The sequence below is a fragment of the Acanthisitta chloris genome, unplaced genomic scaffold, assembly GCF_000695815.1.
Source record: "Acanthisitta chloris isolate BGI_N310 unplaced genomic scaffold, ASM69581v1 scaffold6141, whole genome shotgun sequence".
NCBI lineage: Eukaryota > Metazoa > Chordata > Aves > Passeriformes > Acanthisittidae > Acanthisitta > Acanthisitta chloris.
The window spans coordinates 23,933-43,044 of NW_008654305.1; the positions used below are offsets into that span (position 1 = coordinate 23,933).

Genomic DNA, 19,112 nt, shown 5'->3' on the forward strand with positions numbered 1-19,112 from the left:
GAGAGGAGTGGAATTTGTGCTTTTCTTTCTTGGGGGCTAAGAATGATGACCCATAAACAGAGATAGAAGAAAAAAAATAAGGTTCCTAAATTGCATTCCATTCTCAGCCATCTGCCCTGCTTCTCTCCTGAGGGTTGCCAGTCCTGCCTAAGGTTACTTTGCTAATCAGAAAATGGGGACAGGAGCCATTCCAGTTGTTCCCTTGTAACTGTTCAGGGTGTTAACAGAGTGCCCTGACTGGAGCACAAGCACCCATCAGGATTAGATATTCCTTGCCTTGCCAGAAATTCAGCCTTGGTGTAGTCTCCTCCCATTAATACTCCTGTTCAGTTGTCCTCTTGTGTGTAAACATGTGCATTTGTGTTTCTTTTGGAAAATGCTTTGATTTTTTACCTTTTTTTTACTTTTCTTCCTCAAAGTGGTACTGTACTCTGATGAGATTTCCTCACAATAGTAATAATTAAAATTGTTATTATAGCAGCAGAAATTAATATTTCTTGATAGTGGCAGAGTCTGTCTTTCCATTCCTCTTCCCCCCCACACCTGTACAAGGGCCAAATTTAAATTGCTGTTGACTGGTCAGAAGCCTTTTGTAACAGATGTTTTATGTCCCCTTGAGCCACCTAGCTCATATTAAAAGAGGTTACAAACCTTACAGTTATTCATACTGCACATGCCTACTCTGATCATTTGTTTGACGAGCTTTAATCTCATAGCCTGTTGGGAAACCCTGCTCCCTTTTTTTCAATTAACATTTTCTAAAGTAGCAGATACTACATAGTAGATGAGGTGAATATCAAGCAATTCAAATGTTTTGGGACCTGGCTGGGGCCACAGTTTGACAGCAAGGTAGGTACAGTGCAAAACGTGGTAGGACCAACCTAATTCATCTGTATGTCAAGGGCTACGTCTCAGGGCTCCTTAGCTCTTACCTTCTCACTGACCCTTACCCATCTGCTCTCTGGGCATATTTGCACTCCAGAGCAATTCCTAGAGTTCACAGAGCACACAGGAAATTTGACCTTTAAACAAAAGAGGTTCTTACTCTTGTTGTAATTATCCTTCCATACTATGCAGGATGGAAAAGGTGAACGGCGTGACAGAGCTCCTTATGAACAGGAGCTGGAAGAAGTATAATGCAGCTCCCAGCAGGTTAATATACCCATAGCACACTTTTGCTAATTCATGTATCTGAATTAGCTGCTTTAAAACTACCATTGTGCTGTTTAGGTGTAGTCTAAAACAGTCCAATCAATTCCAGTCTCAATCCATATTCCTTTCATATAACTGTAATAGTTCAGAAAGAGCTATTGCCTGCATTCAGTTATTGTGAATTAAAATCAATACACAGAGCTTGGCAGCATCCTAATAGACCATTGCCATGCATTGCTTTGAAAGAAGTCTTAGCCCCACTGCAATGGGACTTGGGGAGGTGGGGGGAGGGGGCTAACAATTTTTGTGTGTTTCTTCTAAATAGCCCTAAACTAAACAGCATAGTAAATCCAGAAGCTACTTCTTCATTCAAGAGATAAAAATACTGTTTAAATTACTGTAACTGAAAGAACAAACTTCATGTTGTTTCTTCTAAACAGCCCTAAACTAAACAGCATAATAAATCCAGAAGCTACTTTTTCATTCAAGAGAGAAAAATACTGTTTAAAATACTGTAACTGAAAGAACAAACTTCATGTCTTGTTGAAGATTTCAATAAAACTATCATCAAAAATGTGATAGATTATGCACATGCATACGAATAATGGTAGACAAAGGCCAAATGTAATATCCCCTTAGTATTGTATTCAGTTTCTGGGATGTGAACTGGCTTCTTGCTGCAGACAAAGCAACTTTTCTGTTAGTACAACTAACTTTCTAATCAATCTGTTTGAAAAGCACAGGATCTGAGAAAAGTGGTTTTCAGTGCCAATACTGTTACACAGCCTGTTGGTACAATAGGATATTGAATGAATATAGTATTAAATTTTCCAAGATTTTGTAGATTTGAAACCTTCATCTTTATTTTACTGTTATTAAGGGTTGTGGGTCATTTGTGTTTTGCGTCAACTTTTATAATCGTTGCTAGTGGGATAATTTCTGTAATGAGAGGATCAAATGTTTCAATTAAATTTTGGTCATTGAATCTAACATGAAGTAATGTATATAGCTATTCAATTAAAAATAACAAGCTGCTGTGCTGTTCCTAGCCAAATAAAATCCCCCAAACAGTGGTCAATAAAGCACTTGAGGAAATTAAGTATTTGGAGCTACATATATCAGAAAAATCTTTTGGGGAAGGAAATGCAAAATGGCTAACATTTAAAGGGAGGGGGAGTGTAATTATTTTATGAGTCAAGCAAAAAAGGAATTATGCTTAGCAACAAGACAATAGCATCCTGTGCTTGAAAATATTTTGGTTATGCTTTATGGGACTCACTGCTTCTTGCTGGTTATAATGGCTATGCTTGGTCATCCAACAGCCATTGGAAGGGAGTTGAGAAATCTAGTAATAAGAGGGAATTTCTGTTTTGGGAGCAGTTTCTTAGCATGTGTGGGTAATGGAAGGTTTTAAAGCATTGCAGTGAATATTTACTTCATGACATTGCCAAGGCTCTTCCTGGGCTATGTGAATCATGTAATACTCCACTGTATCTAGAGTCAGTGTCAAGCACAGATAGACAGTCTTGCCCACAACTGAGCTTCATTTCTTGCTTCCATTTTTGCCTCTCTACTTTCTGTAGAGAAAAAGGGAAAATTTAATGAATGTGAGTCCTGTATAATGAATACAGAGCATCAGTATAAAAGTATTATATTACAGTGTGTTCAGAAATATCTGATGAGTAGACACAGAGGTAATTTTCATATGCTTTTTGAATTCTAAGCATCCATATAATTACCTAATTTCAAAACTCTCTTCATATAATCATAGAATCATTTAGGTTGGAAAAGACCTCTAAGATCATTAAGTCAGCCATTGACCCAGCACTGCCAAGTCCACGACTAAACCGTGTCTCAGAGTGCCACATCTACACATCTCTGAAATTCCTTCAGGGATGGGGACAGCACCACTTCTCTGGGCAGCCTGTTCCAATGTTTGACAACCCTTTCAGTGGGGAAATGTGTTCTAATATCCAGTGTCAACCAGCCCTGGCACAACTTGAAGCCATTTCCTCTTGTCCGATAGCTTGTGTGTTGGGAGAAGAGGTCAACCTTTGAGTGCTCCTTTGAGGTACTTGTAGAGAGAAATAATGTTCCCCCATGGGCTAATCACACCCAGCTCCTCAGCTGCTCCTCATGAAACCTGTGTGCCTGACTTCACCAGCTTTGCTGCCCTTCTCTGTACACACTCCAGCACCTTGAGGTCTTTCTTGTTATAAGGGGCCCAAAACTCTGCATGGTATTCTTCAAAACATAGTACAAGTACATAAGGTCCCGATTTATGTTGTAAATCCCAGTTGTGATTAGTTTCTCTGAACTCAAAAGTCATTAAATTTTTCTTCACTTAAAAATTTTTGGATAGCCTCCTGGCTACAAAGTTTTTCTGTCCATGCTAAGGGGAAAAGAGGATTGAGCTGACCGGGAAAATAATCCATAGCATTCTATTTTGCTTTTGCTTTTCCATTTGCAAACTCCAACCTAGCATTTTTGCAAAACATTTTTATATTTCCTGCTCATAAATGAGTGCAGCAGAGCAGTGTATCATGGCTCCATATAATTTCTATCCTGAAACAAGTCTTAAAGCCACAGGATCCACCTTTGTAACTGCAGAGAAAAATCTGCCTTCAATGGTCTAATGAAGTGGTGTGCACATAAAATCATTAACAACTGGTTTAAGACTGCCACTTTGTTATAAACAGGCCACTGAAGGCAACTTTTTCTTCCTCTTATGTATTTAAAGTGCTGTGTTTGAGATCTGAATGGTGCTTTTTCTGTTCTTTCAATAAAGTTTTTTGTAACTTGTCCAAAAAGAGAATCTATTAAAAAATACTGAACCTTCAAACCTTGTTTTCATTGAGGAACTAAAAGATTACTACCAAAGCTTAGAATTTACAGTCACTAGTCTACTGGCTAAAAATCCTCCTGATTTGTATATTTGAAAAAGTATATCGTGAAACTTAGCAATATACTTTTCTTCTTTCAATAAAGTTTTTTGTAACTTGTCCAAAAAGAGAATCTATTAAAAAATACTGAACCTTCAAACCTTGTTTTCATTGAGGAACTAAAAGATTACTACCAAAGCTTAGAATTTACAGTCACTAGTCTACTGGCTAAAAATCCTCCTGATTTGTATATTTGAAAAAGTATATCGTGAAACTTAGCAATATACTTTTCTTTTACAATTGCTCTCTTATTCTCTCTCCCTTCCTCCTCTAAGGCCCAAATTTATTGCTTCACTTTATCATCCACATCTGGAACACAGCTACAAATAAATGTTCTTCTTTGATTGTCTACTTAATTAAAATAAGCAAGTTACATTAGGTCTAATTGTTCCTTTTTGCTAGTTAGCTTGAGTATTGCTCCTTCTGTTGTCAAATGTGAAGGTCTTTTCTGCCCAAAAGCTTTTCTCTTCTTTTCTTATTTTTATTAGGTGGTCTAGTAAAGGATATGAAAAGATTCCTTCTGATCAGCTATTGTATCCAAATTATTGGTATGTCTGAGAATTTCAGCAGACTAAACAAAAGCTGTATTTTGTATTTTTAATCTTTTAGACTTGATGCACTTAGCAAACCTTGAGTTATATTTTGTATTTTTAATCTTTGACACTTGATGCACTTAGCAAACCTTGAGTTACTTCAGTTTATGTGCACCAGAACCTAAGCCCTGAATATGCAAAACAGTTCTCCCTTTTTCTTACTGGACAAAGCAATGAAGTGCAGCATTTCTTTCTGCTAATCTTGAATCTAGACTAGTCTAAGCTCTATAGTATCAAGCTCTGAGTTCCACTGTTATGTTTAAATTAAACAAAATAAATTCTCTACTACCTACTGCCCACTGTGTAAAATTCAGAGCAAGGGTTGAGGGCTGGGGTTTGGATGTATGACCTTCCCTCTTGTGCCTGTATTTCCCTACTAGCAGTTCTTCCTGGGCTAGGGCACATTACAAACTCTGTTGTCAACTTGCAGTTTTACCCTGGCAAGTCATCCTTTCAAGAGAAAGACTTTTCTCTCCCTGGATCTAGACACCTCATTTTTGGATCCTGTCTTCCTTTGTTCTAATTAATGCTTGCTTTCCACCATTAGTTTTCCTGCTCTTACACTCATGGTTCACCAGAACACAGATACATCTGTAAGACCGAATGTTTTAATGCATTAAAATAAGATGAAGGGCAGTCTGTGGTTAAGGCCTTTGTCCCTGACCCATCTTGCCTGGATTCACTTCTCAGCTGTATGTCATGAAACCTGTGCATTTCAGTTCAGCATGTAGAAACTTGTGATAACTCTTCTTACTCAACAAATAGTTCAGTTATAAACTCTAATTTGTGAAATGTGATCAAATAATATTGTATTGAATATCTGAAAATATATTAGGGTAAGATGTGTGAGCTGCTGATAGGAATGGTTAATAATGGTAATAAAGGGTCCATTACTTGTGCCTCTCTCATTCTGTTTGTGCAATCTTACTACAGCATTTATCCCAGCTCTGACATTTGTCTGGACATTAGATCAACTCACCTGCCAAAAACTGAGTATTTGTCATGGCTGAGTAGTAGAATTGCTTTAATAAAAGAGCCAAGCATCAGCTGACCTATTGCATGGGAAGGTAGCTAGTTGTCCAGGTGGGAGGAAGGTGTTAAATTCCATCAGTCTTAATATGTAGCATGTTGTTAACCTATGTCAGCCTTAAAATGTGGCTTCTTCCTTAAAACATATTGCAGACCTAGTGATAAATGAACGAGAGAATGAATGGAGTAAATGAATAGAGACAAGCATTTTTGTGAGCTGCTTCTCCAAAGCACTGTCATATGATCTTTCCCAATACATTCCTTTTTTTAATGCCATGTTGCCTGAATCTGCTAGCATTTTGGAGTTTCTCTTGCTGTGGGGGGATAATCACCTCTGAAACCAGACTTTGTTTTCTTATAGCTGTAAAAACCAATATGCACATCTTCACCCAATATAAACTCTGTTGAAGTTAATCCAAAACAAAATAGCATTTTGCAGAGTGCAAGTGACACTGCTAACAACGTGTCATAGTAAAGTTTTGTATACAGTGTTTGAATAGTTCCTCCTATAGTTTTAAAACAAACCAGCCTCCAAATGTGGCATGTAATTGTTTTATGAACAGTTTCCTCCTTTGTTTTCTATTTAGGAAGAGCCCTTCGTCATGGTGTCTGAAAATGTTTTGGGAAAACCGAAGAAGTATCAGGGTTTCTCCATAGATGTGTTGGAAGCCTTGGCTACTTACCTTGGCTTTAAATATGAAATTTATGTTGCACCAGACCACAAGTATGGGAGTCCTCAGGATGATGGGTCATGGAACGGACTGATAGGAGAACTGGTATTTAAGGTAAGGCTACTAATGACTTACTAAATAAGATCATGTGATAAAAGCTAAGCAATATGTGGTCTATTCTGTTTGCATCAGCCAGTAACCTTTTTTTATGAGTCATTGATAGCACTTTGTTCACTGTGTGTTGCCAGCTTTTGATAGTGTGCTCAGGTGCATTGGGCAGTAAAGACAAGGCTAGAAATAGCACTTGCCAGTAACTACTAAAGAAGCAGGCCAATCTCTTTTTCTCAACCAAAGTAAAATTTAAATGCAGTCAAATAATGAGATGCACAGCATCCTAATTAATTTGGCAAGACCTGACACAAGTGACTTGAAAATGCTGTTCAAAAGGGGAAAAATTGGTGTTGCAACAATTAGCAATACATTGCATAAATAATGTATAGCACTTAGAAAAATGTTGGTGTGATGAATACATGAAGTATATAATCAGCAGAAAATGTTTTAGTGATATATAATAACACATTGTGTAGATGTATGAATCAAGAGTCATATATTCTCTATTCTGTAATTAATAAACCATTTAGTCTACTTAATTTGACATTAAATATTCAATATTACATCATAAATGAATTAAACCAAATACATGTGCAATACTTCCCCCCTTTTTGTTTCACTCCTCACATCTTCTCTGCTTGAAGTTTCTTCCACTGAGAGAGACAGTAGGCAGGGATTCAAATAACTCTAATAGCATGCAGGGGGTGATAACCACCCAGATCTATAAATTGATGTCATGAGTGCCACAGATTTACCAGCCTGTTACAATTTTGCTGTAAATGAGTCTTAATGGATATGAAATCTTTTTGTACAATTACAAAGTATGAAGAGTTAATGGAACTTCATTTGGGATTCAAAACCCATGTTTTCCCAATACTATGCCAGTGTATAATTTTTTTGTTTTCCTTACCCTTATAAAATTAATTAATGCTAAAGGTTCACTGCATCCTTCTCTCCCAATCTGTCCCTCTTAAGGTAGAAGAGAACCTTTGGGTGAGCAACCAGTGTATATCTACCCCTTACCAAGTGCAAGCTGTTCTTCCAAGGCTGCTTTCTTATTTACTGTGGACTGAGTTCTGCTCCCAGAACTAATATCCATGCTCCTGGCAACTTTATAAGGGGAAGCAAAGGAGCAGAGAAGAGTTTTAAATTAAAAGTGTAACCTGTTTGAAACACAGTGTTTCCTTGTTTTCCCAACCAAGTTTTACATGATACTCTGGCCAACAAGTGGAGGAATTCCAGAAACAGTGAGAGTGCTCTTTGCCTGTTAGTGTGTCAGCCAAAAATGAGTTCTGCAAAAGACAAGTGGCACTCAAGGGCAATGGGAAATACCTGCCTTCTCTTTTTGAGTGCAGGGAATCATAGAACCATCTAGGCTGGAAAAGCCCTTTAAGATCCTAGAGTCCAACCATTAACACTGCCAAGTTCACTACTAAACCATGTCTCCAAGTGTCATATCTACATATCATTTAAATACCTCCAGGGAGGGGGACTCAACCATTTCCCTGAGCAACCTGTTCCAGTGCTTGGTCACTTTTTCAGTGTATAAGGTTTTTGTAATATCCAGTCTAAACCTCCCCTGGCATAACTTGAGGCTATTCCTCTTGTCCTAGTGCTTGTTACTTGGGCAAGAGACTGAACCTCACCTTGCCACAGCCTACTTTGAGGTACTTGTAGTGAGAGAGCAATTGTAGGGAGCATCTCATTGACAAGGGCATCTGTGGCCACTACAGAACATGTGACATGTGAAATAGCAGTTGCTGTAGCAAGGACATGATTTCTATGTTCAAGATCAATGTATGTGTTTTGCATTAATCATATTCAGCATGCAGCAGCTCTGGTGCAGATGTGCTTTGCATTAACCATATTCAGCATGCAGCAGCTCTGGTGCAGGTCCTGGTGTCAGTGAGAGCAGTCCCAGGCTGATCTTGTTTGCAGCAGCTCTGCTTGAGTTGCAGGGCAGGGCAGAAGTCTTGTGGTGCCAAATACATGTCCTAGGCCCACAGCTGGCTTTGCAGGCATGACATTATGCCAAGTTCACCCTGTTCCAGCTTTGAAGAAAATGTGTCTGTTGGCTGCTAAAATAGGAGTTGGAATCAGCAGAACAAAGCAACTTGTCTGTAATTTGAACTTGGAAACGATTCAAGCCTCGCCTCCTTTGATTGTCAGGGCCTGTATTAGGTAGACACTTAGTCTATACACCTCCTCTTGTCAAAATAAACTGAATGTAACTGCTCTGTGTGTTTCCTAAGCTCTTTGAAAGAAGGACGTGGTGCTTTTCTGCCTCTCCTGTCAAATGACCAGGGCTTTCAGTGCATCCTGTAGACATTCATCTCACAAACAGAATTAGTTCAGAGAGCAGCAGATTTTTGTGGAGAGGCTAAAACCATCTCAAGGGAGCAACACTTTATCACAAATCTTTCTCTTACTGTTAATAATCTGTTTCTTTTCCCAGTGATTCCTTTAGTTGCCCTCTCTCCACATTGCCTGAGCGATAGGCCTGTGTAACAGGCAAGAGAAGTGGCTAATGCCACTTGTGGGAGGCAGCAGTGGCTTTCCAGCATGACTCTGGGCTTTCTGGTGATACTCACATACATCAGTCATTACTTTCAACATTTCACCATGCTGCCTTGCTTGCTAGGGTTTTTTTTCCAATGAGGAGCTATCAGGAAGCAAATAGCATCGGGAAAACTGACTGATTCCACTTAGGTCCATCAGAAAAGGAAAACTAAATACATACTTAATCATTTCTAAGAGAAACTGCAACCCATGTAGGAGCCCCTTATAAGGCTCTTTTTCTAATGCACCTTCCTAAGGGGAATAGCGTGAGAAGGAAGCAAACATGCATTGAGGACAAAGTGAGAGGGAAAAATAATAGATGAGTAAAAGGAGAATTATTTGGATGTATGTGTGTTACCTTGAGTAAAAATGTCTCTCTGATTAGTTTTTGCAGGTCCATGTTAATAGCTGTGTACCTTATGGGACTGTAGTTTATTGTTCTAGCATTTGTTGAAACTTGATTTAACATTGAAAATGGATAAAATGAAAGGCCTCCCAGGAGCAATTTAGAGTAGGTTCATTTATGTTCCTTGATCTTGATCATGAACCACAAGAATCAGCAGATTTCTTTCCATGTGTACGAGCTGTGCTTGCTTAAGCAGTAGCTTTGGGACATTTCAGAGATTTCTAGCCTTTACTGATGAGCTAGTTCTGTGACACCAGTAACAATGCTGTCAGAACTATTTGGTCATTTCTTCTGGATTTTCTAATCCTTGTAATGTTGCTCTATGATGGCCTCAGGAGAACTGTTGCTAAGGAGGATAAATATCAATTCCTAAGCAGGTCACAGGTCACAGGTCACAAAATAATGTCCTCTGCTGTTTTTTCAGTCAGTTTCAGAAGTCACAGTTTCATTCATGGGAAATATGTTAAACAGATATGTAAGGTGCTGATAGTTGGTTGATTCTGGCACTGCAAAAACTTAGTAGCGTGGGGAGTTATGAAGGTTTATAACTCAGATTGGCAGCTTTATATCAAAATATTGACATAATTGCATGCATTTGCCTTTCTATCTCAGAAGCACTAAATGAACCTTTACTTCTTCAAACTGACATCTTTTCTGATCCAATCTGACATGTTAATGACAAGCATTTAATTTTTTTCATCTTCAAATTTTGAAACCAGTTGACAGAATCTATAAGTAATCAAGAATGTGTACCATCATTATCAAGTGAAGCTTAAGCTTGGTTTTGTGCTAAACATAGAGTTTTCTGGTAAACTGGTGTTTATGATCCAATTTAGTAAGTTAAGAATATGAGTTGTCATATTTCAGTGTAGCCTTTTTTTTTTTAACATCTAAACACAGAAGTACTGAGAAGTCATGATTTCTGTCCTTTCTATATTTTACTTTACTACCTCTCAAGAAGTAAAGACATATCATAAAATCATAGATTGGCTTAAAAATCATCTAGTTCCAACCCTCAAGCCATGGGCAGGGCCACTTTTCACTAGATTGAGCTGCTCAGAGCTCAGTCCAGCCTGGCCTTGAACACTTCTAGGGATGGAGCATCCACTGCTTCTCTGGGCAACCTGTTCCAGTGCCTCAGCACCCTCACAGGGAAAAATCTCATCCTAATATCTAATCTAACTCTGCTCTCTTTCAGTTTAAAACCATTCCCCCCTGTCCTGTCACTACATGCTCTTGTAAAATGTCTCTCTCCACCTTTCTTGTAGCTTCCATTTAGGTACTGGAAAGCTGCAATTAGGTCAGCTCAGAGCCTTTATTATACATGTAGCACACAAGGTAGCAGGACATAATTACATCACGATTGATGTAACATTTCCATTAGGACAATACTCTTCCACTGTCATAGCTGGCTGGCTGATAACCATGATGCTGGGGAATGCAGAAACACTGCTCCCCAGAGATGTAAATTAGAAGTAATATTTTCATAAATACCACATGGTCTGTTTTTTTTTCATGCAATGCTTTTCAACGTATTTCACAGGGAGAAAAGTTTCTCTGTAAAGGGGGGAGAGGCAAAAGAAAATTCTATTAGTCATACTAAAACTAGTATTTAGTAAAGTATCTTTGTTTATGTATATTGCTTTTCATTGGGGAATCTTTAAGCATCTTACAAATATAACAATGCAACTTGAATGAGCAACTCACAGTCACCCAGTGTAGTAGGGAAGTATTTTAGTACATACTGATAATTAACAGCACAGGCTATGTCTAGAGCTTTTGGTTTCCACATGTGCTCCTTTAACCTTGAATTTTCCTATTTTGCTTTTTGCTGTACATTCAGGGGAAACCCACAAACAAACAAACAAACCTCCAACAAACTAATGCTATTCATTAAATACAACCAGAATTTCCAGTTTGACCACTGTTGGACTTTTACATTTGTAAATTATTTTAAAAATACATTTATATGCAGTTACAGAAAAGAGTTCAATTGCTGGCTTGTTTGAATCTTTCTTGTTGGAGCTAGGACTTGACTGTTAGCAGATACTGTGAATCACTCTAGTCACTTGTTGACCAGAGGTTTTGTAATCAGAGGATAGAGACACTCAGATAACCTGAATGTTTCCATGGGCAATTCTGATTACTGATGCTGCTGCTCATAGGCAAAGGACAGTTAAACTCTCACTCACAAAAGTTTGTTTAGAAGGTACATGAAATGAATTCATAAAGCCATTCTTTCAGCAGTGCTCATCAACACAGCTTCACTTAAGGCACTAGAGACTAGAACACACAAATGAAAGCTGAGGCTGTAATTCATATCTTTCAAGCAAATAAATATTTTCAAACACTTTTTTGTCCAAATCATCAGACCTCCATCTATCTTCTGCCACTTTCTCAAGCCAGTGAACAATTAATATAAAGTAACATCATCCAAAGTGAAGTTTTAAGTGTACTCTGATTAGAAGTATGTTTGTACCATGGACTGCAGTGTTTTCCACATCATATTAAATAATCCCAGGTGATTTGCTAATTTTTCTAATCAGTTTCAGCTGTCATACCTTCCCACTCAATATTTCACATCACATTTCTAAGGAACTAGTGATCTCTGTCTTCTTTGGACAAGAAGAAAGAAATTCAAGAGAAGTAATAAAATTTGACACAGTACTTTCAAGCTTTTGTGCTCTGCTCACCCATTTCCAAAGGACCACACACTGCTTTAGGCAGAACAAAAATGGATTAAATCATGGTAGCAACAGCTTAAAATATTTTAAGTACTCTTCTTTCATATTAAAATCTCTAGAATTCACGGTATTGTTACTCAGGATTTGGGCTTTTAAAAATGGTATTCTTGCAGTTCTAATTGCACCAGTGAAAAGTAAAATATCACCTGCTATTATAGCCTGATGTCTCTGGAGACCGAATACATGCTGTGAAATACAATGGTTACATCAAAGAATGTTATTCAGCCTGTTTTCGTCTGAAATGGGTTGTTTAAATTACAAATAGAAATGGCACAAACCAAGTCCAAGGTAGCTGCAGGACAGGTTGGCATTGCTGGAGGAATTGCTTGTCAGGAGGATATAGAGGAATAAATAGTAAAGGGACTGCATGCAGTATCTGCTCTTCTGCACTTTACACTTTCCAGTTGAAACTGATGTTTTACAGAATTTCAAATGCTCCTAGAGTAGTAGCCCTTTGTCATGATCACCAGATCATCAGAATATTGGATATAATGTGGCTTTATCAGGCAACTAATTTCATGTGTTTGCATATGCTATACATAGAATCATAGAATCACATAATTTTAGGTGCTGGAATGGACCTTGCAAATCATCTAGTCCCAACACCCTCTGCCATAGGCAGGGACACCTCCCCACTAGACCATGAGGGGACCTAAGTCTGCCTTTTGCCACAATGGCAGTGACAGCTTTAGTAAGCCAGGGTGAGAAAAATGACCAAAAGTATATTTCCTCCAGGTATTATATGTATTTGTAGTGTTTTGATTTCTTGGAAAATAACAATGTGGAGAGCTAATGTGCCTGAGTCCACCAAGTGATGTTTGCTTGCAGAGACTAAGACATATGATACATCTATTCAAGCCTTAGTCATGTTTCTGTGCCCACATATATGATGCTGAAGACATTAGTCTTGGCATCTGCTTCTCCATCAGTTGAGCTGCTATAAATCACAAATATTATTTCTGTAGCTCCTACTTATGTGTATTGTTCTCTCTCCTTCTTCTCAGAGAGCTGATATAGGGATCTCTGCCCTAACCATCACCCCTGACAGGGAGAATGTGGTGGATTTCACGACACGTTACATGGACTACTCGGTGGGTGTGCTGCTTCGAAAGGCAGAGAAGACAGTGGACATGTTTGCCTGCTTGGCACCGTTTGACCTGTCCCTGTGGGCATGCATTGCTGGCACTGTGCTGTTAGTGGGGCTACTGGTCTACCTCTTGAACTGGCTGAACCCCCCACGCCTTCAGATGGGATCCATGACATCCACAACTCTCTACAACTCCATGTGGTTCGTGTATGGATCCTTTGTGCAGCAAGGTAAGAGACAGAGGGAGACTCTGCCTCAGAGGGTAAGCCTGTATATCCTCCCTATTGCTAAAGAGACCTTCTTCTCCCCTGCCTCCCTCCCACAGCCCATGAGGAACTGGGAGCACTGGAAAGCCTTGTACTATTAGGTTTCTAAGGCATTTGGCTGCCCAGTGTGGGAACTGTGGGAAGTTCAGAGCACTATGTGCTTGCTTGTTTTGATTTGTTGTTGTGCCATTAGAGAAAGGTGGTTTTCCTCTGGGTAAAATAAAAAGAAGTGTTTCTCATCATCTGCTAGAGAATTATTCATCATTAATGAGTGCTATGTTCTTACACAGTCAGACAGAAAATGCTGGGATTTGGATTTTGAACTAAGTTTAGACTAGTCACGAGTGCTAAATGGTCTTATTGTATCTTTGATATTCTTTCTTCCCTCTTCTGATTTATTTGAATTTTCCTATATAATGTTTAGACTCAAGTTTCTCTGGCCTTCCAGATGCTTTCTCAATCCTCTCTAACATCTGTTGTAGTCCAGGCTATTCCCCAATTCTGCTTATATTCCCAAATCCTTCACATTCTATCTCTTCTGGCAGAGTTTTAAGCACACATCCTAAAGACATCAGGGACTACAGGTGTTGGCTGGCTATATAATAAGTAAACACAGCTTAATATAAGAATAAGGAAGGTTTAGATAATATCACTCAACAACAAAATAGAGCTAATACCTTCTGGCTTATCCATGTAATTGCCAGTCACTACAGGCACTGCAGGTGCACCTAGATGTAATTGCACAGAACATCTGCTCTGCAAACATCCATGGGCACTGCAGCCTCAAAACTCCCAGACAGATTTTTGCATTTGACATGAATTTGGATGGAAATCTCTAGGTGAAGGTATTATATTTATGCAACAATGGCAAAATGTAGTTTAGAATTGCATTATTCTCTGTTAGAAATAATCAGATGACATCCATAAAAGCTAAAGATATGCATGAAAATCAAGTATAAAATTCCTAGGAGGGAAAAAATACCCCTAAGTTAATGTCACCATCAAAAAAATGAAGAAAAGCTGAAGCTGAGACTTTGCACAAGAGATGGAATTTTAAATGCATCAGCCTAGAGGCACTGGTTTCAAAATTACCATTTGCATTGAGCAGTGATGGTGAGCTGATGAAAGGTAAGGAAATTGTTTTAAGCTTGTTGTGAATTTTTATTTTTTTTAAAGAAAACTAAAGACGTTAGAGCCAGCTGATGCTATAGAGGTTTCTTGAATGTATGTGGATATGTTTATAAAGTTTCTTTCTGTCCAAAATATTCCCAGTGTAGCTGCTTAGGGAATCCAACCATAAGAGAGCAGTTGGTCCATTACAGGATGAGGTTCATTACATCTGTCTTTCTGTTTGGTCAGAACTTCTGAATTAGTTTCTCTACTGCATGAATGTGAGTCATTTTACATAGGTTTATTGCTTAGTATTAGCTTTAGCATCCCTGCTGTCTTCCCAACATTAGTCCCTAAAAGCTTTGGAGGAGACTGCCCAGTTTAAAGGAGATTTAAAGGAGGTAAAGCTAGTTTAATCACACACTACAAGCTGAACAATTGCTATATGAATTATTTGCCTAATGTTTACTCAAGTAAGCCTGTGTTGCCTGGTGTTCTTAAGTTTCCTAAGTCATAGGAGTAGCCCACAACGGAGCCCTTCAGTAGATGCTCAGTTACCTTACAAAAAAAAGGGGGATTTTGACCAGTTAATAAAACCTGAGTGCTTAAGGAGGGCTTGGAGGGAAGCCATGAATTCAGCATGAAGAAGAAGTTAGATGAAAAGTAGTGGAACTGGATGACACAAAAAAAAAAAAAAAAAAATTCAATAGAAAAAAAATAAAGAAAAGGAATTCATTCAAGGTGATGTGCATCCACTCCCTTTGGTAAAAAGGGACATGAGGTGCAACTCAGTATTAGTAAAACCTGCTGTTCATACATGGCATCTGGGAATACCAAAACTGCTGTGGGGCTTCAGAAAAAGAAATTCACAGAACTTGAAAGGTGAGAGTAATTATTTACACAGAGAGAGATCTTACCACCCTATCAAATGGATTTTCAACACAACTCTATAGAATCCACTAGAATAATACAAAATATTCGCTTGGCTCCTACTGGGAAAGCTACAGATACATCTCTGCTTCAAACAGGATACCAAAATATATGAAACTTACAGACCAATTTAAACTCAAGAACTCAGAAATCAAGTGCAAAAGAGTGAGAGATCCATTTATAACATCAGCCTGTATTTCACATTCAATTTTAATATAACAAAGACTATATTAGCTGAAGCAATATTGTTTACTAACTCTTGTAAATACAGACAAACGAAAGTAATTTTCATTGACAGGGTGACTGGCTATTGTGGTAATTTTGCCTCTGATTTCACTCACCAGCTCTTCATTCAGCAGAAAAACTCTGCAGGTTTTGTTTGTTTTGGAATAGCAAATCTGTTGCTATTAATCGTGACTGGCATATCTTAAGTGCAGCAGCATGGGACATTTAAAATACTGTCACATTCACTTAAGAAGTCTTTCAGCTGCTGATTTAAAGCATGACAAGGTACTCATTTCTGATATCAAAACATACAACCAAATGTGCTTTTAGATCCTGTGCTGACAGAAACAAAGCAGCATGAACCAAGGATTGCTAGTGCTGGATTCTTTGGGGCTAGCAAGCCTTTCTGGCATCATCTTCTCTTTCTTTCCTCTAGTTAGAGGGAAAATTTGCAAGTACACAGGCTGGCTCCAGACCTGTCATGGCTCTGAAGACAAAAGAGGCCTCTGGTGCAAAAATACAAGTCGTTCTTTAAGGAAACTCATAACCTATTATGTTTGAAACAAAAAGGACTTTTTTTGCTCATTTCTTCTGAAAGAGTTCAAAACTGCAGATTTTGTCAAGTGGCTTTAGTTCAGTGTGTCACTTTTTATTTTTGTTCAGCCTCGATTCTGATGTCCTTTTCAAATTCCATTAACAAGTTTTAACCTTTTACAATTTTTGAAACAGCAGAGAAAGATACTGTGTCATTGTCTATAGACTAAAGTCAACACAGATCAATCCAGTGGTTTTGAAGGCAGGTCTATGATCACTGGCATGCTCAGTTGCAAAATGTCAGTATTTTTAGTCGCTTTCTTAAAGGTAGACTGAAACTTAATGTCACTGATTTTTGTATCACTTAAACATAGGTCTTGAACTTGACTTTCAGTTTTTTTCCTCCCTTGTTTCAATGACCAATCTAGGTACCATTTTAAGACTCTGGTAATATCGAGGTATATTTTTAAGTTACGCTTTTTATTTGATGTTCATTCATTACAGAGAGCAATCAAAATAATATCAATTATTTTTGTAAGATACATGTGATTTTTGTTAATAGAAGGATTTTGAGGATAAAGTTCAATATAACTGGGGAGGCTAAATTAATAGAAAAACATATAAACAGAAAAGTGTGGGTTTTTATTCTGTACTCAAACCCTTCATAAGAAGTAGAAGGAAAAAAAAAAAAAGGCAGCCAGTGCATTGAAATGCATTGGTTTGCTGCCCAATATATTCACTGAATCTGCAATATACTATGACCACTAAAAGGGCAGAGACTTTGAGGTGATCTTGGCCATGCTGGCATGGATTATATTAAAAACAAATGCTTCTGACTCTGAAGTACTCATTCAGGCATGAGTAGTTCAGGTAACATCTGTTATCTCCAAGTTGTCTATTTGTGTCTACACAAGTGGGTTTCCTCTCTCTCTCCCTCCATATTTCTTCTCAAGCTTCTCCTCACAGGTTTTGTTCTCTCCCTGCCTCACATTGCAGCTGGTGGTCACCACTGCTGTAGTATTCTAGTTGGATATCACCCGTAACCCCACGGGTCCTGCTGCTCCTGCTCTTCCTCATTGACTTGGCTCCTTCACAGGCTTCTGTCCTTACATCTTCAGCAAAGCTAAAGGAAGAGAAGGGCAAAGTCCTGCCCTGGGGAGGAACCACCACACACACTGGTGCATACTGCAGGGTACCCAGCTGACTGACCACGGCACAGGCTGCCCAGGGAGGTTGTAGATTCTCTGTGCTTGGAGATCCTCCAAAGCTATCTGGACATGATCCTAGGCAACTGGTCTAGGTGGCCCTGCTTGGGCAGGACGTGTTTGGACAACATGACTTTCAGAGGTCCATCCATACTTCAACAAGTCTGAGTGATATATGAATAATGATATATTATGTAGTCTTTACTCAATTTTTATACTATTCTATACAACCTTTTTTAAATTCTCTTCAGCCCTGATATTGTTGCTATTCCCTCAAATTTTGCCCTAATTAGAGCTTGCCAATGTTGGGAACCCACCATATGAACAGGCACAAAGAACTGTCTCAGAGAGTAAACTTGGGTTTTCTAAAAACTTCGCTAAAAATCTTCAGCAAGATTAACTGAATCAACTCACTGTGATGGCACAATGACTAAGGTTTTCTATTAGCTTCCTGTTAGGGGCTCTTGGTATGAAATACTCCAGGGAGCACTCTGCTCCCACTGTTACTGGAGAAAAACAATGATTTAAGAAAAAGAATTTCAGGATTTAGAGTTATTCCCAACCCTTTTTGTAAAATAGATCGGGTTTTGAGACAGATGAAATGCTGCATAATTTTTACCAAAAGCTTGCAGAAGAATGTTCTAGAGCATTTTACTTTGAGAGCAACCTCTCAAGTTTTGCTTCTGAATACAATGATAAGCTTACTCAGTTTAACAGAATTAAACTGAATGTAGACAATATAATGAAGTTATAGAAAATTACAATGTCTTTTATTTAATATGAAAGACACGATAAAAGAGTTTTTCTATATCTTCTCCCACTCTGCTCATTTTGCTTTGAATTTTTCTGTAAGAGGTATTCAGGTATTTCTGAACTGGCCTGGCAGGTTTTGTAAGAAATAGAACCAGGGAGACTTTTTTCTTGTGGGGGGTGTGCTGGTTTTGCTATATTGAAAAATACCTTATAAATGTCTGAATCATTTAAGATTTAATCACTTATCAGTGATTGCAAGAAAACAAATGTTCATTATAGTTTTATAAATAGAATTTCACCACAAGATAATATGTGCTTGAAGTATTGCCCACAACAGTATTATGTTCTTCAGAGATCTTAATGCTCTTGTTTAACCTAGCACAGTTCTGCAATGGATGATGTTAAAGCATCACTGGTGGGCCAGCTTTTTATCCCCTTCTGTTTGGGTTTGTTTAAAATGCTGGTCACAATGGAGGTTTTGATTGGTCATCAGTGGTGTCGGTAATAAATAACCAATTATGTTCATAATATGCAGTAAATGAGCAAATCTTACTGTTTGCCTTGTGTAAATTATATTTCATAAGAGCAATAAAACAGACCCCAAGCCTTGATGCTTCTAAGTCATTATAATACTTCTTGGATAGCCAAAACCACTCAGAATTCTCAGTCTTGTTCCTTGTATTAGCACCCAAAGTGTGATATAATCCTCCTGAAATGCACTACCTGGAGTCTGCTGTTGCTTAGTAGATTACTCCATCTTGCTTATCTCACTCTCTGCATACCCCTATCAGCAGG

General features: G+C 38.3%; 1 protein-coding gene across 1 annotated transcript in view; it reads left to right on the forward strand.

Annotated features, from left to right (window-relative positions):
* Positions 1–19,112, forward strand: part of LOC103810537 (glutamate receptor ionotropic, delta-2) — a gene marked incomplete at its 5' end in the record, with an annotated part of 72,900 nt that overhangs the window by 5,106 nt on the left and 48,682 nt on the right. Inside the window, 2 exons of the mRNA XM_009083442.1 lie at positions 6,304–6,501; positions 13,212–13,524. Of these exons, the coding sequence (XP_009081690.1) occupies positions 6,304–6,501; positions 13,212–13,524 (511 nt within the window). The remainder of the gene's footprint in view (positions 1–6,303; positions 6,502–13,211; positions 13,525–19,112) is intronic.